The 22,851-nt window shown below is 39.7% G+C and overlaps 1 protein-coding gene across 1 annotated transcript in view; it reads right to left on the reverse strand.

The window, feature by feature from the left end:
* LOC127463661 (cadherin-7) overlaps nucleotides 1-13,400 on the reverse strand; it is an 86,710-nt gene extending 73,310 nt beyond the window's left edge. Inside the window, exons 1-2 of the mRNA XM_051773396.1 lie at nucleotides 12,812-13,400; nucleotides 3,558-3,952 (exon numbers count right to left, since the gene is read on the reverse strand). Coding sequence (XP_051629356.1) covers nucleotides 3,558-3,767 — 210 coding nt within the window. The 5' untranslated portion in view covers nucleotides 3,768-3,952; nucleotides 12,812-13,400. The remainder of the gene's footprint in view (nucleotides 1-3,557; nucleotides 3,953-12,811) is intronic.
* Nucleotides 13,401-22,851: the final 9,451 nt, after the last annotated feature.

Here is a 22,851-nt window from a genome sequence, read left to right on the forward strand (position 1 = left end):
TGGATGTCTGATCATTATATAAACCAAAAAAGATATCAATAAAATTTTCAAGTTCTAATTTAACTGCATCCCTTTTTGCCAATGTGTACCCATAGAAACTTCAATTACAAGACTGTATACAGCTTTTCAAATATTTAGTGTAATAGAATACAATTTTCCCTAAATTTAAATGGAATCATTTAAAACTTCTCTATACTATTACTTTTTTGCCCAATAGATTGTATTAAAGCCATTTATATGGAAAATACAGAATAAGGTATTTCACAAAACATATTACCAAGCAGTAGTAAATATTTTCCAGAAATCAGAAGCCAACTATGCTTCTAGCTCAATTAGCACCACAGTTAACTGCCTCATTTCCTACAGAGAATGTCTGGAAGAAAACAGTGCTTATCCAAACAGGTAAATGGGCTAAACAGTGAAACGCTTTAACCCTTCAAGCGAACATAACATATGCTGTGCTGATGGACAGAAAGAAATTGTATGTGGTTCAGTCCACAACGTGATTACATGCCAAGCACCTCCCAAGAGGTGCTCAGAATTACAGTCAAGATGATTAAAATTTGTATTATCGAGAGGAAAGACCTACAATTAAAAGAAAACAAAACAAAAAGCAAAGGCACAAAATTTCTGCCACCTCTGGCTCCTATTAGTGTAAAACTAAAGGAACTCTTCCAAAGGTTTCTGCAGAGTGACATGAGAAACAGGCCCTGCTGCCTTAAGAAAAGAAATACATATGCATTTAGGAAAAAAAATAAAAAATTCTACCAATAAATGGATGTCCAGAAGGAAGGCTGCAATATACCTCAGGTATGGATCTTGTTAAAAAAACATGAACTCACTGAAAAATTAAGTGAAAGGCTTGACTTACTGAGGTGAAGAAGAATCCTGCTACATTGTTTACAAGGAACAGGATTTTACCCTGCATGATCAGGTAATTAAAGTATGAGAATGCAGACACCCACGACCACAGAGTTAATGCTGAACATGGAATTAACACTGGTATTTCACAAATCTTGAATGATTTGCTGTGTAACCCTAATATTCTCCAAATATTACCTTCCAACCAGAATTGCCTAATGCTTTATAAAATTGAATAGTGGTGGGGAGACAATATTCCCTATTGCAGTTGCATTTGCTTGAGCATTTCTGAAGCCTTTTTATCTCATAAAAGCCCTTAAAAGCTGGAAAAAGGTCCCTCCTTCCTGGATGTGCAGTTAGATTGGCACCCTGGAAAGCATCGTAAGGCAGTGCAGAACTGCCTTCCCTGGGAGTAGAGCACTCTGCAGAGCATGAGGCAGAGTCTGGTTGCTGCTTCCACTTCACTTGACGAGAGAAGTGAGTTATGCCAGCTTTTTGCTTCCTCTAGCTTCCTCACCAAGGGGGAAAAAAAACCAAAAAATAAACCAAAAAACCCAACCTTCCTACCCAAATCTCAGTCTTCTCAGTCCCTACCTAGCTGAAAAGGATTTGAAACAAGAACAGCAATATTTTTAAGCGGAGAAGAGGGGGAGGAAGGCAACTGCTGCTCACTTCAGAGTGGTGATACACATATTACGTTGACACAGAAAAGAAAATCACTTCTTCACCTTTTTGCTTCCATGTGTGGGAATGCAGCTTCGGTCATGATTGCACCTCAGGAGCCACACAGTGAAAAGCCTCTCCAGTGAGAGGGTTAGGAACTGGGCATGTCATCTTATAAGATGCTCAGCAAGTACTCTGTTTCCAGGAAGATGGGTTTCCTCTTGTAAGTGCAAATTTTTATCTGCTTTTCCTACAAACTGGATTGCTGGTACAAGTGTGAGTTCCTGAGCCAACAATTCATACTGCTGATACAAAAACAGGCTGGGCACAGACGGTTTCAGAAAAAAAATAAGGTTTGCATTTCAAAAGATATCTGCTTATGAATGCTAGGACTCTTGTAAAGGACAGGAAAGAGCAGACTGTGAAGCTAAAAATAACGACATACATGCAAATATCATGTACTGTAGCGCTACCACAGCATTTTTGGCCATAATACAGCATTTGACTGAATATGAGAATTACTACAGATCAAAACCAGCCTTTGCTCGAATATTTGGAGACACTTCTCTTCTAGGGGAGGAATTCAAATTTGCAAGCCACATTTTCTATTTTATAAGTGGGCAAGAATGCCAAAAAGGCCATTTTCAAAAGCAGAAGAGAAGTTCCAACCTGAGTACAAATTTGCCTAAAAGACAAACTCACACAGACAACCAGCAGCTGCATGGCATCAGAATGGAAACTGCTACATAACCTAAAACTTTACCAAAACTTTCAGGACTGCTATAATTTCAGATCACATTTGTGATTCTAATACATCTTTCTTGAAGGCTCATTTGTGCAAAGTATCAGTCCCAGTTCAGAAAAGCACCTAAATGCAACCATAGCTGCAATCACGAAAGCAATTCACCATTTAACTTGATTATTCAGTTGGCATGATTAAATTCTAAATGCTTATTGTATTAACAAAAACATCAAGGTTTTGTCTCAGTAGGATGCATTAAGTAAGTTGAAATTCATTGCAGTTGTATATTTGAAGCGGTGAATTTCAGATTACTTCATTTCCTTTTCTGCAGGCATGCTGTTGTGCCAAAAGCTGTCACTCCCTAGTTTTCTATGCATTTGCTATATTTTAACAAGAAACTCTATTTATTGATTCTGATATTACAGAGAAAAATGGGTTTTCCTTTCAGTAAGATGATTACACATAAATGTTACACAGAAACACCAGAGGGGGTTTTGTTTTTTGTTTTGCGGTTTTTTTCCCTTCATCATTGCTGAAGGAAGCATATTACCTAGTAGCACAAGGCAGTGAATGAGCTAAGTCCCAGATTCACAGCTGTGCTCACAGTGCTCCATGTGCAGCGACGGGCGCTCAGAATGAACCATTTGGGATGCCCTGATGTAAAGGCTTGCTCTGTACTGGACCCGTGCCCATCAGAGGTAAAGCCACAAAGCTGTCCTATGTGCAGAGGACAGCAAGGCCTCCAAGGTGCCAATATGCCAGCCAAGTAAAGTCAAAGCAAAGCAGTAGTACAGACATGCCCTCCTTTTTACTCATCATACCCATAGATGCCTGATTCTTTCTCTCTTGCCTTCAGTCATGTCGATTTTTAGGGAGTAAAGAAAATAATATATAACTTCTGTTTTCTGGGACTAGCTGTTAGCTCTTAAAAAAGAATATTCATCATTACGTTTCTCTATTTCTATGTAAAAGAAATAAAATATAATATAAGTAATAAATATTTTCTGTCAGTGGTGGTAAAACACTTTCATTACTGTATTCCATTAAAGAAGTAGCGCTAATATGTAGAGCTCTTAAAGAAAAATGTGAGAGGAATCTTGTATTCTTATAGGAATGTAGTGTGTTGCTGTTTTGAAGTATTAAACCTTTTTTTCTTTTTCAAACTACAAAACTTTGTCCCATCCTGGCTTAAGTCAACCATGCTGACGGAATTAAAATTTTTAGTTTGCACCATATAAACATATGAAAAAGCAAGCATCTGTACCCTCCAAAGTTTGTTTAAATCCCCTACCTTTCCTACATAGAGTGGGTCTGTACCCATGTATTCTTCCAGCACAAAGAACTGATTCCACACCCAGCTGCGTTTGGTTCTCGTCCTCCCTGATTGAAAGTAGGGCTTTGACCTGGACCTTGTGAGCTCTGCTTGATTCATCCCAGAAAGACAAAGGAAAAGAGCTAGTATCTGCAGAAAATGGCAGAACTCCACTTTGCCCAACTTCATCTTTTTTTTTCCTCCGTGAAAGAAAAAACCTTGACCAAAGCGGGCACAATTCCAGTTGTCTCAGTAGCTCTAGCGTCTGGCAGGGTGTCAGCTGGGAGTCCAGAGATAATAATTTGCAGAGTGGTCGATTGGAAGATGTCACCACTGCTGAATAGCCTTCACCAAAGAAATGTTGTAACAGGTACCTATCCAGGAAAAAGATAAGAACCGTTGTCAGAATTTTTATTTTTTTTAAAGAATGCAAATAATTCTTCACAGTATTTACATCACTCATGAAAAATGTTTATTTATTACTCTTCTCATCATCAATACCAATGAGTTTACATAAGAAGTTTCAGAGTTTACAGAAAACTCTTTGGATGGTATTACTACTGCTGATACAGATGTATTTATATTCATAAAGTTTTTTCCTGACTGTTCTCTTAATACACCATTTTTCCCCGAACAAATGCTAATTTTTTTTCTCTTTTAAATAATCAAAGCAAGTGTAATTCTTTACAGTCATTTGATTTTATTTTTTTCTCCTCTGTCTGCTATGGTTTGCTTTGCTTGTCATTACTATAATATAATTACAAACTGGCTACAGGCAGGAAGTTGTATTAACAGCAGGGACACATCCTAGCTTAACTCTCTCCCATATAACTCAAAAGTAAAATAAAGTAGTATAAGATTAATCAGAAAAATTGATTGATTCTTAGTCACAGCACACCAGACGCAATGATTTGTTCTGATCTGAACCTGACCTGCTAAAAAGCCCTGAGTCTCCCCACTCATTTTTACTACATTCCTAAAGCAAATGTCAGACATAGTAAGAAACATGTTACACTAGTTTGTATATTTATATAGAAATATGCTGAGAAAGATGAGAAGGTAATGTGATTTTGTGTTTTCAATTAAACCTTGATATAATGACGAATGATTTTTCAGCACTAACAAATACAGTTTTTATCTTTTTGTGCATCTGTTTTTATTTTGAAATTTAATCATTTAATAACTGGTAGAACTCACTAAATATATAAATATATTTTTGAAAGAAACTCCTCAAACTTCAATACTTAAAGGACACTTTTTTCTGCCTTTTACAACTATGAGCATTCTCTACTCAAGTAAAAATGTATACTTAGTATAATGCTTTTAAAAGTATAAATTCTGTCAGAGCCAAACATAGCTTTGCCTGTTGGGGAAATCGCCAGGTAAACAATGTTGTCTCTGAAACAGGCATCCTCCTTGTCTGAGTGAGCAATGAGGGAGACAAGAAGCATTTATGTAGTGCCAAACATGAGGTGAAAATAAGGGTGAAATTAAAATAGATAAGAAGGCATTAATTTGCAGTGAACTGCTGCTACTTAGGAAGCCATGGAAGAAAGAAGATTTCATCCTTTCTACATTTAATTAATCTAAAAAGGCTAGACATTAAATCACACACACATTAAACGTTCCAGATAGATTACCATTATATCCCTACCCACTACCATTAAAACTGAGTGAAATGTGATATCTGCTATCTGTTTTCAGCATGTCAGGCTCTTTTAGCTGCTGAACGCCTATGCATCGTGCTGCCAAAGGTACCTAGAGGGCAGAAACATGAAACAAATAAAAAGCTCTTCTGATTACAGACTGTATTTAAAGCCTTTTTATAGTAATCCCTTCTGTGGTACTGCCCTGCACCAGAAAGGCTTTGCTTAGAGGTTGGTGGGATAAACCACAAACCCACTGAGCGTGTTTGCTAAGCAGGAGCAATTTGAAAGCTTCCATATGTGAAAATCCAGTGCCTCCCTACAGGCAAACCAAAGAGAATAGGCAATATCTTACCTAAAGACCCTAATTTTGAAAACAGGATGCTATAGTTATAAAAGACATCATTCCAACATGGACCAAGACACTTTTCACGGCGGGATTAACACGCAGGTGTCATCCTCGCTAGCAGAGCCTAGTTGGAAATGATTAATCCCAACTAGTCATAGTTCAGTTTTGATCTGGCCCTTTGGGTAAATCATGACCATATGACAGTAATTACAGAGAGAGTGTTAAGAAGAGTAGCTATGCTTCCTCTGTGATATGTTAACTTCCCACCGCTCTGTTCAACTACTGTAAGCGTTGTTTGTAGTAGAGGCTGTTTACACAGCCTTGATTTCCCCCCTCTGTGTCTAAGTTACATCATGTTAAAGACATCTGATATTGATAAACTGTCAGTTTATTTCAAAGAGGCAGCAGATTGTTATTTAATGGAGATAAAAATACAAAATGGATTTTCTTAAGAAATGTCAGTAAAACATTTACAATATGTTAGAGTCTTTTCACTAAGCAGTTTGAAATGTCTTGTTCTTGCTCTGAACAGACATTCCAAACCTAGAATTGCTCTAACCTTTATCTCAAACAGTGTTCTCTTATATCCTTTCTTTTACACCTGCAGGAAAGTATGAAAGCCACCATATGGAGTGCCATGGTCCCCAGCCACACGCCACAGCACAGAACTGAAAAACGCACCCAAAATACCAACTGAAAAACAGTCCATATGCTAGACAGCACAATCTGATGAAAAGCAGAATACTCACACCTCCTGGAAAAAAAAATTGTTGTGGTTTACTCATTCTCAAATACTTTCACCACACAGACTCCAAAATTCCAATTATTTTTATTCAGCTGTGTGGCAGCACTTTCTGCTCTGAAACGCTCTTCCCTCCCTTCTTCCTCTTCTTTGGGAAAAGTCTTTCTATTCCTCTTAGAGCCCTTTTTTTAGGTTTTTATTTATAGTTCTTTCAGTACATTGCCTTTTGAGTGTGATACCTCCAAAAGCAGAAGTCTCTGGTACTTAAAAACCTTTTCTGTTTTGGGAATAACTTTTCATTAAATTGCATTTCATTACCTTTCTTACTTATATATATATATATATATATATACACATATGTGTGTGGGGGGGTATGTATATATACACACATACATATTTTTACAGATTTTTTTTAATTTAAAAAAAATTGGGGTTTTGTCCAAGCGTAACTAACACTTCAACATCACCTGTTCTATGAAGTCTGTAAGTATGAAGTCCACAAGTCCACATTAGCAATGTCACAGCCTTCATAAAACTGAAAACTAAGAGGTACTGTTGGTGATTTTTTCCTCATTAAGGCATAACTTCAGCGCTCAGGGATGCACTTGCAACAGTGGAGATGACTAACACTGACAGTGATAGAGGGTATTCAGGGCTCTGATTCTAATGCCTTCACTGCCATCTGTGTTTACACATTTGAGTGTCAAGTGAAGGCAAAACTGACCTGCAACTATTTTGTACTTTTTGTTGAAAGACGCTTTTTTATGAAATGGTATCACTTCTGCACAAGTAAGACTCAGATTACACAGAACTGAGAAATATTTGCACTTTTAATTGATGTCATTAATTACCCTAGGACAAAATTGCACCTTTACACCTTGTTTCTGATCTCCAAAATGCTACTCTCCTCCCCAAATAGGGGCAAAATTCAATCATGTCTCTTCATTCACATGTTGCTAACATTAAAAAGTAATTTAGGCTTTAAAAATAAAATTAATTTGTCTGCTGGTATGTTTAAAGCATTAGGCTCTAGCTTTCACATCTGAACTTGTATTCCCTACTTTCTTTACATATAGTCCTGGCAATCAAAAATATGAAAAATATAAAGCAAAAAAACTGGCGGGTAATCTGAAGAGTATGTTATGTGATCTGTGTAGCGTACATAGCACGTCTTTGCTGAGCAGTAAAATGCTGTCCATGTGAACCGCTGTAAGAATAAAAACTAAAAAATCCACTGGATATCTAAACTCTCATATTTATGTTCTCAAATAGCAGGCTGATACATAAAACATCAGACGGAAAATATACAAATTTGAAAAAATAATAATCTCTTTATTCAATATATAGCATAAAACTTACATTTTCTTCCATCTGCTGTACAAAAAATTAAACTACATTTAAGCCACAGTCTAGTAGGAGAAGTGTTCTGGTGTACACTGCTAATCTGAAAAATGTTATTACTTTACTTCACCAAAACAATCTGCTAGTGTCAAAAAGACACTAAGACACTATTATGCACTGTCTCTGAGGGGCAATCTTGATTTGTTGAAAACATTCAGATCATGAATAAGATCCTCAGCTTTAAGGAATAGTCCCCCTCACTGCAAGCAATTAAGGGTAATTTACACCCACTGAAAATCTCTCTGAATATTTTGCTTCGCTCTATAATTCCTAAAACAACACATCATGACTAGTCTTCCCTGCTTGTGTGTAGCAATGAGCAGCAGTAGATAAGGACAAGTTTTCAGTCTCAGAGATATCCTCTTGGAAGCCCTCTTTCCCCACCGCTGAGATTTCCCCAGCACTGTAGGGCAGTTTGCTGAAGGCTTTTGAGATCATTTTTGCACCACCTAACCTTTGCAGCCAAAATGCAAATTCCTGCAGACTTCTGCTCACACATTGCTACCAGTGTCACAGTGCCAGCTTAATCTATGAACCATATCATTTCCTTGTCAATCTCCTCAACCCAATAGGGAATTTTGCCCTTCAGCGTATTTTGTCCTGATGTCTTTCCAATGCAAAATGCTTCAGGAAGAACTGGAAATCCAAAACCTTTTCCATTACTGAACTCCACCAGTCTGGATTACATTTCTCTATTTTGAAGTCTTGCTGCCAGCCCAGGGCACTCATTGAAGATGTAACTCAAGAGTTTACCACTCCTACTCTTCCCTCTTCCTTCCCTTTGCCACATTATCCTCCTCTCATCAAACTGCTTCAATTTTTGATACCATTGCAAAATTTACTGCATAAATCTGGACCTCGCTGACTCTGAAAGTGCACCCCAGCCATCACCTGCTTGCTTAAATCTTGCTTTCCTTGGTCAACAATGCACAGTTATCCCACACTTGTTTGTTTTTTCTCTACTTTAGTCATTCGGTAAAATCAGACCCTGGGTGTTCAAATAATTCTGAGGGTGACTGTTGCCACTGGATCTTGAACCACGATGCCTTAAACACAGTGGAATCAGCAGGTGAGCCTCCTGACAGCTGAACTGCCTCACTGAAATATTTATGCTTTGACATTCAATTTTACAATGTCCATTGGACAGGGTGTTACATTCAGTGGCAGAGAAAATTCCCCTTTGTTACAAGCCTGCAGCTCCTCCATGTTACACATCCTAAGTATTACAGGAGACTCCTTCATAGGCACAGGAATTATGTGATCCTTGAGACAAAAAGGTTTAGAGAAGATAACATGTCTAATTATGGTGTCAGTTCCATTGTTTGGTTATCACTTCTTTCAGGGAAAGCAAAAAAAACCAAACAATGATGGTGCCTTGGAGCAAGTGAAGTGGGGACCCTTCGATGAAATAAAGCTCTGCAAGTCAAGGCAGTACAACAAAACCTATTAATTCCCTGTGCCAGATGACATTACATCTACAGACCACAACCTCCTGCCGCTAACTGGCCTAAATATTCACATGGGAGATCTGTAAATGTAGTGCACATCCTGCAGTCTGCATCTGGTTATCAAGCAAAAAACTATCACTGCTCCAAACATATGGCACTGTTACACTAAACTGGCTCCAATACCCTCTGACTCAGGTGAAAGGACCTGATGAGGCAACAGAAAAACACTAGGCACACTTCATTAATGATATGGCTTAAAAAAATGCACAAAAAAACCCCAGGCAACAGCTTTTGGTCTTTTTTACAGCTCTGCAGTTGATCACAAGACAGATTGTGGCTAGAGTGTTAAATTGTTTGGGTTGTTGGTAGGTGGTTTTTTCCCCCCAAGAAAAATTTACAAAAGAAAGATATTTTTCTAATATCATTTTCTCCATGTGAAAGTGCTTTGTTGGTTTTTCACCTTGCAACAGTACATTTGAAACATCTAAGTTGCTGAGAAGGATTATGCTAATTTGATCAGTTATTGAAAAGAAACGCCAGCAGTATTTGTGGATCTGGGACCAATCAAGACAAATATTTAAATTTGCACAAGCTCAATTTCTGCAGCCTCATTTCAGCTGAGGAATTTCACATAATGCCTAGGGATGATTTTCTTGCAGAACCACTGAATTCCCAGAGGAGGCACTCCTGCATTACTGCTCAGAGTTAAACCTGGTTTGACAGGAAGAACCGAAGTAACCATCTATTTTATGTACCCTTCCTCAGCTAGAATTTAATGATTTTTATTGTCACAAGAAAACAATACCCAGTAGTAGCATGAAAAAATGTGTGTGATAAACTAAAGGAAACTGAATGCCTCAAGAAAGGCCTTCACTGAAGAACTGCTGAACACATCAGATACTGAAGGCAATAGCCAAAAAACACACGCAGAAACTTACTAGCCAACCCATCACTAAAACTGACTCCCAAGCAGTATACTCATCTGTAAACCATTTGAAGTTTAAAATATTTTCTATTTCCATCACACATCGGAGTCAATTTATGAGTTGAATCCCTCTGAGAAAAGGCTTAGCCAGGTTTATAGCAAAGTAGGAACTTAAGTTGGACTAGAACAACGTAAGGTCTTGCATTAATAATGATCTCCTTCAGTCACTCTCTGATTGCTGAAGAAACACAGAAAAATGTGGACACAGCGTGTACACATACGCAGTCATACATGAAAAGGATAGGTGAAAATCTACATGGATGCTATATCCATTCTTCACATCAGATAATTCCCAGTTAATCTGCAGTTATATAAATGCTTTACAATTACCCTTTTATATGAAAAGATAAGAATTATTTGCTATTAAATCAATAGCAAATAATCAAGAGTGTTTTGCTATCAAATCAATGAAAGTAGACTTAAGAGAGTTGTGAGACTGTCATCTGACTCTTAGCACAATTCTAATGACCTACATCAGCTTTTAATTACAGTAAAGTCTCCCATTGTAAGGTTGAAATGCCCCTTGATTAAAACTGCAATCTTTATTGGCTTTTTGCAAGAAAATAGTCTGTATTACTGAAGTTTGTAATTTCATTCACATTAACTGACATGCACTTATAACATGCAATGGTAGATCAGATTATTACTTTTAACATTTTCCTAGTATTCCAGGTAGTTTTAAGTCTTTATTAAGTACTTAAACCCTATATATTGCATATACTTAATATTAAAAGTTGTCAGAGTCAGGTTTTAGCTCCTTTGCTTTTCTTGCCTTGCTGTGGATTTTATTGCAATTGTTTTTTAAATCTCACTTAGCCCTTCTTCACGATTCTAAAAAAAGTGTCTAGATGCCTAGGTAGATGCCCTGGTTGGTACAGACTGGAAAGCTATAAAACTGTGTACAGGGACTTTAAACAGGATGACACATTTGGTCCCTGGATAGTTTTTTGGGCTTGTTTTGTGGGGTTTTTGTTCTTTTTTTTTTTTTCTCCAAAGATGATAATACACACGTTGCCCTGAACTAGCTCTAATGAGGCACAATCATACAGTGTCTAAACATCCTCACTTCACTTCTGCATCTTTAAAACTTCTATGATATTGCTGAGAGAAAATCAACATGACTTTACAGCTGATCTTTATCTGTTGACCTGTTGTACCTTCAGAAGCTATATTCTAAGCAAACTTAATTTAGTTATGCAACTTTCATGCTACTGCCCATCTGAACAGCTCTGCACCTGGTATTATGTAGACCTATCTTTTTCAGAAAGAAAGTACCCAGCTTCTACCAGTAACAATTCCCTGCAAACTTCAAATATAATAACACAGAAACTATTAGTATATGTAATAAGTATAGAAAAGTCAAGTCACACATCAATGCCAATGAGAGACTTTCAGAAACTGGCATGCTTAAGAGTTTGGCTCTTTTATGTATTTATTTATTTATTTGTCCTGGAAAAGCAATTTATTTTCTGCAAAGCTGCACAATCACCTATGTTTTAGCTGAAAAATGGCAAGGCAGTATGTCTTGTTAAAGAGACTATGAAGCATACTCTGCCCTTTCAAGTCTCTGACTTGAGAAGTTATCTATCAGAACACAAGATTTTTCCTTGCAGTGGGAAAAAAATTAAAGTATCAGCATTTCAGTTTCCAGAATCAGAGTACCTCACTAGTCTCCATCTCCCAGCCCTCCCTAAATCCCGGGGAAGACATCGTTTGCAGAATCCTGGCTTACCCGAACTACCTCATCTTTTGAAAGCATGAGTATAAAAGCTAAATCATATCTCAAAAAGTGGTTTGTTGGGTTTTTTTGCTCCATTAGCAAGCAGAAGTCTGAGGATCCAGATCACAAACCACTTGCTATCGGTGCACACAGCCTATTGTAGGAAAGCAGGACATCAGGACATGCCCGTGTGTGTGGAGATGTGGATACCGGGGTGGGGGGGGAGGGCGCGGGGGGGGGGGACGACGGGGCAGAGGGGGAAGGGTCAGTATCACCCAAGCACTGCAGAGCTAGCCTTACCGGCTGAATACTAATCAAAGAAATAGCTCCCATAATTTCAACGTTTGCAAACTCTAGAACATCCTTGACATAAAAGGACGAAAGCTCTGGGAAATAACTCAGGAAATTTCCTTGCCTCAGTGATCTTTTGCACTGTAACATCACTGCCGGACTTCAAGGCCAAGCAAGACAGCCGCTTTGGCTTGGCAGAAAGGACTGAGACAGTCAGGACTTTGTGCTGCCTGTATTTTGCAGAAGTCCGTGGTCCTCCCTTCCCCCACCCCACTTCTCCTCTTGTCTGTGAGACTTCTTCAAAGAGTCAAGAGTGATGCTATTGTTCTCTAATTTCTCACAAGGTGCGCACACGCCTATGGTCCCAGCGCTCTCACTTTCCACGGTCTCCCCGCCACCTCTGGTGCCGGTGGTCCCGCAGCCGGTCCCCGCCGCGCTGCCCGGGCCGCCACCAGCGCGGGAAATGCCAAACTTACCCGCGGCCGCGCCGGCCCCGCGGAGCCGCGGCCCCGCTCCGGGCAGGAGCCGCTCCGGGGCGAGCGGGTGCGGACGAAGAGCGCACAGCCCTTTTCCGCAACTGCTCCGACCGCCCTCTGCCTACACGGGAGGGGAAGGAAGGCAGGGAAAGGCACAGGTGCAGCCGGCACTTACCTGCTCCCTCTCTCCCTCGGCTTCCCGGCGCGGTGAGTATTTTAATCCCAAGGGCCACCGGTTCCTCCGCGGCGAAGTGCCGGCGGGATGCTCCCGGGCGGAAGGGGTCGGGCTGCGGGCGGCGGGGCGCCCGCCTGGCATGAGGGCTGCGCGCCCGCCCGCACACTCGCCCGCGCCCGCGGAGGAAGGAGCGCTGCCGCCGCCGCTCCGGTCCTCCTCCTCCTCCTCCACCACGGCACGGCGCGGCGCGGCCAGCCGCTGGGCACACGGCGGGAGAAGTGGGTGTCTGTGCCAAGCCCAGCTCCGACTGGGTGCGGATCGTGGCTGCGGGAGGAGGAGGAAGAGGAGGGAGGGAGGGAAGGAGCGGGGAGGGAGGGAGAAGGCAGAGGAGGTGGGGATGCTGCTCAGGGCAGGGGATATCACCGCTCGGCGGCCCGAGCCGGCTGCCAGCTCCGTTCGAGGGCGCCCGGAGATGGCACAGGGACTCTTTGTACCTCCCGAAGACCCAGCGGTGGCTATTGAAGAGGGATCCAGGGAGCAAGCAGCCTGCCCGGCTCCAATCCCCCCCCCCCACCCCCCGCCTCTCCTCCTCCTCCTCCTCCTTGACAGGATATACAGATGGAGTCCTTTGGATAAAAATCAGGAGCCGGGCTAGGGGGTGGGGCGGGAACCAATCTCTCTCCCGATTTGCATTTGAAACGCGGAGCTGAAGGGAGAGACTTTTAAGATTTTTTTTATTATTATTATTTCTCCCCCCGCAACCCACCACGCAATTTGTCCTAGAAGCTGCAATCGACTGAGCTCCCGAGGCGTGAAGACAAAAGTCGCCAAACTAATCCGAACTTGCGGAGTGCCTGCTTTACAGCTTTGCCCTTTCAGCCTCCACAGCCTGACACTTGCGAACCCCACACTCCCTGGCCCGGCCCGTCCGCCTGGATGGCGGGGGGCAGCCGCGGGCACCAGGCCGGACCGGGGTCCCCTCTCCTGGTCTCTTGGCCGCGGGGTGGCTCTCCCGGCGCAAGGGCACGGACCCACCACCGACCTGCTCGGGGGACCTAAAACCTCGCACCCCTGCTGCCCTCTGTCTCCCTAGTGCTGCTGTCACGCCTACCAGGCCACTGTTTAAACCGCGGGGTGGGGGGGAGCTGGTGGGGAGCTAGGAGAGGAAGGTTAAAAAAAAAAAAAAAAAAAAAGTGGAATAACTAAACCAGGTGCTTTCATAGAATAAAGGACGGAGAGAGGAGAGTCTGCGCGCCGGCAGCAGGAGAAGGCGCAGTGTCACGCTGGGGCTGGTGGCCGGCAGCAGCCACGCACAGCCCCGCAACTCCGGCGCTGCCGGGGATGCCGCTCTGGGAGATGAGTACCTGCTTTGTTTGGACGTGGTCCGGCTGGGAAAGCGGCAGCACAAACTTTCTGCCTCATTTCAGCAGTGCTGAAGCCGTTTGGGTCTGCAGAACGAAACAGATCTACAACTGAAACGCGATCATCCAGGAGTCAGGACGCGTCCTGGGGAAAAAAAAAAGAAAGACAGAGGTTCCAAATGTCGGCGGAGCTGCTGAACTGACATTTTTCACGGACAAAAATATTTTTAACACATACTGTTTTTAGAACAATGGATCGTACCAAGGACAGCTGTAAGAGATGAACCTTGGCCAATGTCTTTTGATTTATATTTGTCAGAAAGGCATTCTCAACATGCTGTGAACAAACTAATAACGTGCATATATAATTAATTTTCATTCCTATTATACACTATACTACGAAGTGTGTTGTCAACACTAATAAAGTAATGTTAGGATAAAGACATTTCATTAAAAAAAAAAAAAAAAAAAACAATTGGTTTGGATCAAAAAGGATTTTTAAAAAATAATTTTAATTTCTGAATTTATTTGAATACACAAATGCAGCATGCATGACTATTTTAATAAAGTAATATGTAACTGCTCTATGTTACTTGTCTTTTAGCTTCACTTTCAGACGTGATTTTCAATGTCACCCTTCTAATCAGAGGGAGGCAATCCCAACATCATGGCATTTGTGAACTGAAGAAGTGGTTTAAAGAGAGCAACTAGAAGCAATCTTCATTCTCCAAGTTATGGAGCATCTGAGTGCATGGGTACAACTTAATAAGATGTATTCAGGCAAGAAAATCTTGAAACATGATTGCACACAGCTGCTTAAGATTGTAATTAAGGATTCGCCTTTCCTTTGTTTTCCTTTCTCCAATCCCTAATTCATCTTTTACAAGTTAATCAAAAGAAGACTCTGCACTGATCCTTAGAGGACAAGGTTCAAGGACAGATTATCTTTTTTCTTCATCATGAAATATCACAAACACCTCTGCTTTGTCTTCTTTCAAATTCTCTTGGAGGTGTAACCAGTACTTGGACAACTTACCTTTTTCTATTTAATTCAGTAGCAAATATTTCAATGGTGAAAACAGGAGAGTTAAAAACAGAAGAAAAGATCTTTTTTGGGGAATAGGGTGATGTAAAAAAAGTATCTACAAGGGGTCATGACCTTCATAAACTTTACCTAACATTTTCAAACTTTATTTTTTTTTCTCTTCAGGTTCAAAATAGGGAATAAATAGTTTTGTGATCATTTAAAATCTTTATAAAGGAAGGACTCTTTCTTATTAATTTTGATTCTGATCCAGATATTAGTAATGGAGAACTGGAGGAGTCAATTATCACCCAATTAAAAAGCTTGTAGACCTTCACACAGTATTTCATGATGTTCTTCCTAACTGAACAGACCTCTCTCAAGGATGCGCTTTATGTTCCAAAAATCTAGTCTCAAGCAAAACCTTTCATTAAACTGTATGTCAATGAAAACATTTGAACTTATTTTTACTATGGTGAAAATAGGATAGATATTTTTGTCTTTTTTTTTTTCTCTAAATGCTTATGTTGTCATATCAAAAGAAAATTTATTAAACCCTTTGACTTTCGTGGGAGCAAAACAGTGACTCCAAGCAAAATGTGTGACTAAGCAGACCAATTTAATTTCATTGCACAGGCAGAATGAAATGTAAAGAAGCAATTATTCTTAGTCACTTATGGCAATCTACCATTTTTAGTAACATAAGCAAATGTATATTTTTTTAATACAATTTGTTCTTGACTATCTCGATTGTGGGGTTTTGCCAATGAATTAATCCATTCCAGTGCATTGACTGGATCATTTTGGCAGTAATCCATGCCTACAGTGATGTTGTATTTCTTTCTAATATGTTTTGTAGTGCATTTACTCGTCTTGAGAGGTACAGGTGTACTCTTTCCGGAGGAAAGTCTATGTGTTGTACAAACAAACCTCAGGCCATGCTAGGCTTTCTCTTAGCTAGGCTCTGTAAGGACTGACTGCAGGCATCAAAGGGTGCATTGGTACCCTTTCCCATTTTTTGACTTCTGAAAGCATCAAGGATGCCTCTTCACAGTACAAGTTATGTTGCTGTTCTGTATAGCTGATCCATAGACAGATTTAGGACCATACATTCTCTCTCAAAACGTACTCTCAAATGCTTCTTAGACAGTGAGAGCTTTGGTAGCCACTGCTTATGGAGGATTTTGACCTGAAGCAGAAAACAAAAAAGTTTCATGCTTGTTTTCAGTCCACCGAGCCTCTGACTGTCTCTCGACATTACCATTTCTATCTATACATTCATTAAATACATTCTGTAAAAGAACAATATCTGGTAACTGCTACCTGGGTCCTGGTAACTCACTGTGTGGGAAGAAACAACTTCCATTATGCACTCAGAAAAAGCTTGCACAGTTCCTTCCATATGAAAATGTATTACTCTCAGAGGCAAAATGCTAACTTTTCCTTAATTTTCTTAAAAAGCTATATGTGTGTTAGTCTTTCATGAGGCAAATAGGAGAGCTTACATTTTAGGATTTTTTTTTTAAAGAAAACACCTCTTAACACCATTAGCACATGGTTTCCCAGTACAAGTACTAATGCTTCTATAAGTTATTCTAACGTAAGGACTTCAACCATCCAGATATATTATTTACAGGTGACTACAATTCTGATTCCAATCTGGAACTGAACATTGTTTTTCTTTAATCTTCTTTTTTTTCTCATTTCTACAAATAGCAGAAGACAAAACAAAAGGCCTGTTGAAATTGAGGACACTCACTGCCTTTAACAAGATACTCAACACAGGAATGTCTCTGCCTTCTGTGTCCTTACGGTCATGGCTTGATTCCCTGTTTAAACTGATTTTTGAGACAATTACATTGTTGTCTATATTCCAGGAGTTTTTTCTGCCCCACGTGGAAACACAGTAATATGGGGACCTGCCTAATAGTAACAAGATCAACAACCTGTTCTTTAGAATATATTTTACAGAATATTCTCTGAAGGTATGGCAGCCAAAAAGACATAACAATATGAACTGAAGTATAGTAAATAATAGTGGTGATTCAATTGTGGTATTTGAGGTCTCTTTGTATATTCACAACCTCCTATTCTGCTTAGGAAGTGTTACCTTATCAATTCAACATTGCCATCATGGCTCCATCTGTTCCTCTTTGGTTCCTCTGTATGTTCCCTTGAGTTTCCACAATCTTTTGATGACATATTTGGTCCACATATACTGGCAAATCTGAGTAACTGATATATATTTAAGAATGGTATTTTTCAAAAGTAAATCTAGTTAATCTAGGGCAAAGTAACTGTAAAAGTCATAAGAACTTACTGTTGCCTAAGATAATAAATATGAATACAGTTAAAAATAGGAGTTTACGTTGTGAGGAAGAACAGAGAAAAGCAACAGAGGGAGTTGTAGGAAAGGAACCTGTAGAGTTAAGAAACTGTAAATAGAAAATAGGCTTGTTTAATCACAAGGAAGCTGCAAAATTAAAAGAAAAATATTTTACCACCGAGTGTAATTTATTAGTCACACAGCAGTAAGAACAGCACAAGAATAAATCAATTGAAAAACAACTGCATGGAAAGAATTTTGAAAATATCAAAAGACGATAATGGCAAATGGCAGGTAGGCTGTCAGAAGACTGAGAAGAGAAATGGAGAATTTCATTAAGGCCACACAGGAATGGGCTATTTGTACAAGCAAGGATAGATAGCTTAAAAAAAGCTCTAAGACCAGAATGGAGACTGTGTGGCCAGGCTCCAGATGCTATTCATCATATCATAAGTGGATGTACCAAGCTGGCCAGCAGTGAGATAGGATATAGCATGACAAAGCTAGCAGTATGGTGCAGTGAGTGCCCTGCAAGAAGTATGGATTACCAATAGGGGAATAAAAGAAAAAAAAACAAAACAGCAGCAGCCAAAGAAAGGTGTTGAGAATAAAAGGTTAGGAATAAGAGAGATGATTAAAAGGTAAGCAGAATGATTAAAACCCTTTTTTTTTCTGTTTCATTCAAGAATGTTGTTCAAACAAAAATGATTGAAAAGGCAGAGCTGGGTCAGGAGCAGAAGAAAATCCAGTTTCTGAGAAGTGCAAGCAAAGTGCCTGTAGATCCTTGTACCTGCACTAGCATTGCAATGGTACTAAGTTAAACAGTAGCTCTGTATCAGACCTCACATAGCTACATTTTTGAGCATCTCTTGATGAACGCAATCATTCAAATTGTAAAAAAAACCACTTGGGTCTCAGATTGATGCTTCATGCCAACAAGATCCTGCTGGTGGAGAAGAAGCATCTTATAATCAGCACTCACTCTCTTTTTTGATGTATGCTGAAAAAATAGATTAGATACGTTTCTACCAGATATTCAGCTAAATTCGGCAGGGCATTCACACTGTGGCACAACTAAGGTCATTTTTTCAGAGGAATTACAATACAGAACAAAACCATTTCTCTCATCCTATGAAAAGCTATACATAGGAAGTCCAGTTGACTTCAGGGAGTTTTACATGCTTCAGGGGCACTACTACTGTGTAGCAGTCATCTAGAAATCTGCAGCTAAGTTACTTATGAAAAATGCTAATATATATGCAATTAAACCAGGAACCGCCCATACATATCAGGATGTATCTCAAGTCAGACTCTATATACTACACCAAGTATACAAAATTAATGTGAATAACTAACTCCTCCACTGACCTCTAAACCCAAACCAGATTTCAGTGCTCCAGTGTGCTTTGTCAATACAAGCTTGAACACTTGCACAAACAAAATCAGAGATTACAGCTGTAATTTTAGAAGTCTTTTCTGAATAAATGGCCCAAATTATGTGTACTTCTGCATCATGACTGCTATTCAAGATGTTCATAAGCTCCCCTGTGTGAAAACATTAGCTAAGTAAGCAATATTTTTTATTATTTTGTATGTTTTTCCCTTGACCACAGCAATAATTGGACAGGTGGTCTCTCTCTTTCAAAAAAAACCCTCCTAAAACTAAAGATAAAAACAAGACAATAAATCCCCAACAAGTCCAAAGCATTACAGGTTTTCAAAATAGGAAATCTGAGTATTATAAGCACAAGAAGCAGTACAAGCAAGGAGCATACTGCTGACCCTTCTTTTTCCCCTTCAGGCAATCAAATTTTCATGTCTGAATGGTATCCTAAATGCTAAACTCCTATACGTGAATGTTTATGGAGAAAGAATTCTACACTGGCATGTAAGCAGTTGTATAGGAAGCAGATGGAAATGTCTTCTAAGCGAGCTAGACAGAAAAATGTCACTGTCTTCATCATCTTGAACTGCCCACTCTCAAAATTACTTGGTGTGAGTGCCAACAGAGACAAAATTTGATATGTCAATTTTCCACCCAGCTAATGTATCCATCAAATTTTTTATTCTTTAGGAATGACAACCCAGGCATTACTTTTATACTTAAAATGTTAAAAACATTATATATCCCTTGATCCTGTTCAGCTTCTACCTTTTCTTGGAATATATTCTGTATTCATTAAAATCAGTAGGAAAACATTGTTCGAGTCAATAAGAGATAAATAAGTTTTATGAAATATCTAGTCATTGTCAGTTTGAAAACCAGCTCAGGGTAGGGAGAACAGCAATTTGTCCCACTTCTACAGAAGGTGATGGAAATCTTTGCCCATTGCTACGAAGATGCAGATCCCAAGATGTTACACCAATGGTTGTGTTGCAAGAATAAAGAAAGAGCTGGATCAATCCTTATTTCCTCCTACTTCTACGCATGTCTGTCTATATAAGGGAAAAAAATGGCTGAGGGCAGCTGAAAAAAAAATAGCATTTCTCTTGAACTTGCTCCCTCCCACACTTAACAGGGGTAATGGTATAATGCCCTAGCATCAGAAGTTAAAGCCTTTCAATCCCCTTCACTGTCAGCATATGTCCTCCATTTTGGCCTTTGGAGACATCAGGCACTGGTCATTAGGATGCTGTGTCTAATCATTCAGTAACATTGACCTTAGTATTACCAGTTGTGCAAGCCTTGGTTTTTCAGCAGAAGTACTACTTTTGTTTTCTCTGAGTCACTGAGGTTTGTCATACGTATTTCTGTTGTAAACTTTCTGATACAAGGGGTTTTTTAGGTCAGTCATGGGACATAGAGCACAAGCACCCTGATCTCAGTGTGAGGTGCTACTGTGCAGATAAATATTAATAATGTGCTACACACATGAGTCAGCTAGTTTAAGACAACCCATGTCATGAAGCTTATGTTCTTCCATATGTGTTCATCTTGCTTTGAACTTAATGACCATGGCCTGGCCAAAACAAAACTCAGTAAAACTGGAGGCTCCATAAGATTTCTCCTTGAGGATTCTGGAAGTATCTTCTGTGTCTACAAATGTGTACTTATATAAAGCTCTATTGCTAATATATGTAATTGAATATCTCTACTAGTCTTCCTTTAAGTAGTTTTTATTTAATTTACTGTGATTATCCTCAAAATAGGGAAGGGCTGTTAAGAATGACTTCACATATGGGATGCAATATACATCCTCTGTCTCAAGGCCAATAGGTGCCTTTTGAGCAGCAGATGCCTGCAGGAGGATAATATACCCACCAGTTACTCAGCTGCTTCATCTGTCATTTTTATGAAGACATGTCATGGTTGGACAGAGCAAAATTGCCTGTGAAAAGCTATGTGAAGCAAAAAGGGAGAGAGAAACAGGTAACTGCCTCTTCCTAAGTGCTGGGTGAAATTAATGTTTATGGTGTAGGGGGGAGAGCACACAGGAAAACAAACATAAGAAATAACTTTATAAAATATATCTTCATACGATATCGGTCATCTCAATAGTGCCAAGATGCTGCAGTTGCTCCACTGCTATTACTAGTTACTTTAAAAGATAAATTAATGTGAAAATTAGAAAGTGAGAGATGTGAAACAATCTTAAGCATAAATTCCTTTACACTTCTTATTAACTGTGGTTAAGATTTTGGTTGTCGAACACCCTTTAGTTCAGAGAATAAAAGCAAAGAAGTGAAAATTTATCTGTTCTTCAGTGTTGTAAGCTCACTGAGCTCTGTAACTTGCTGAAGATTTGTTTTCTGACACTTTCACCAGAAAAGGAGGGAGTGGGGGAGGGGATGGAGAAGTGTTTCTCCGAAAGCATTCTGACCCACAAAAAGACCCAACTGTGTGTGTTGGGAAACATGTCCAAATGCTTCTCTATTTAAGGCTTTTTTCTCTTTCAGTAAAGTGTCAGTAGCTCTTTGAATAGCTATTGGCCTTGGCCAAGACCCTAGTGAAAGGCAACAGATGTTGCTAAGATTGTACCCAGGCTATCCTCTATCCTGTTTCATTTCTGAAAGGGAAAAAGAGAGAAAGGGAGAAGAAAACTTGCTTTAAATCACTGGACCATTTTGTACTTCAGCAAATCTGTTTGCACATGCTTGACTGGCCTCACAGAAAAGGCTGAGCCTTTTGCATTCAGCCTGAGGTCAGTCCTAATGCTCTGTTCAGTGGTCCACACTCCTTTCACATGGAGCAGCTGCCTCTGATTGCTAGAACAAATTGAGGTGATTCAGGCCACCAGCAGGGCCACGGTGCAAGTGCTTTTCACCAGAAAGGGAGGGAAAGCCTTAGAACAGGACCAACTGGGGCTGCCTACAATAAACCGTAGGATTAGATTTGATACACTCAATATTAAGACATGCTCTTGCTGAAAAGTGGGCCATAGTGACATAAACTACAAGACACTTTGACTGAAAGAAGGAAGGAGAAAATGGTGTTCAAACATTTATTAAGTTACACCTAATTATTTAATTGGGGGACATTTAAAATAGTAGCACTAGCAGTTCAGGCTCAGGAACATCTTACTGTTTAACCCTTGGCAGAATATTCTTGAAGTAAGTGGGATTCAAGATAAGTTGTGTCACCATCCCCTTCACAGTATTGTTTGAAACATTGAAGGCAAGTTCTCTAAACTATTTCTATGAGCAATTTAGAGAGGAATAATCAACAGCACCATTTCCAACCATATTATCAACCTGTTTCAGTGACTGGAAGATGCTATATATCTGTTATCCAAAAAAAAAACTTAAAGAAAAAAAGGGAAAAAATAAAGGTTTGGTATTTACGTCTTTATAAATTCTTTCTAATCTACAAAATGAGATAAAAGCACACAGCAAGCATTAGCAGGGAAAGATGAAGGTATAACCCTCCCCCTTTCCCTGGTGCAGCCAAGCTCATGCATTACTTGCTTCAGTCCCAGATATCAAATTGCAATATTTTCTGCTGTATGAAGGATCAGACCAACAGCTCTCTGAGTCTGAGGCCAAGCAAAACAATACAGTACTGCATTAAGCCACGATACCAAAGCACTTACCACTTCAAAAGGAAACACACTTTGATGCCTCTGAAAGGAAAGTAAAATCTCTACAGATATATAGGTAATCTTACGAGACTGGTCAAAAAATGGATGTTAATGTTAATTCATAAAACTCTGGATTTAAGATCAGGGGAAATTAGAAATTACAGCATTTTCTCTGGCTCTGCATTTAGATGGAATGACTGAGTATAACACATGGCCTTTGAAGTACAGTTATCCGAGAGGTAGCTTAGTAAGCTGAAAAAGAAAGGTAAAAGATCTTGCTATTTACTCAAGTAGCCAGTATAGAAACAGAA

Source organism: Manacus candei, unplaced genomic scaffold, assembly GCF_025592945.1.
Source record: "Manacus candei isolate 608988 ecotype Guabito, Panama unplaced genomic scaffold, ASM2559294v1 h1tg000008l, whole genome shotgun sequence".
Classification (NCBI taxonomy): domain Eukaryota; kingdom Metazoa; phylum Chordata; class Aves; order Passeriformes; family Pipridae; genus Manacus; species Manacus candei.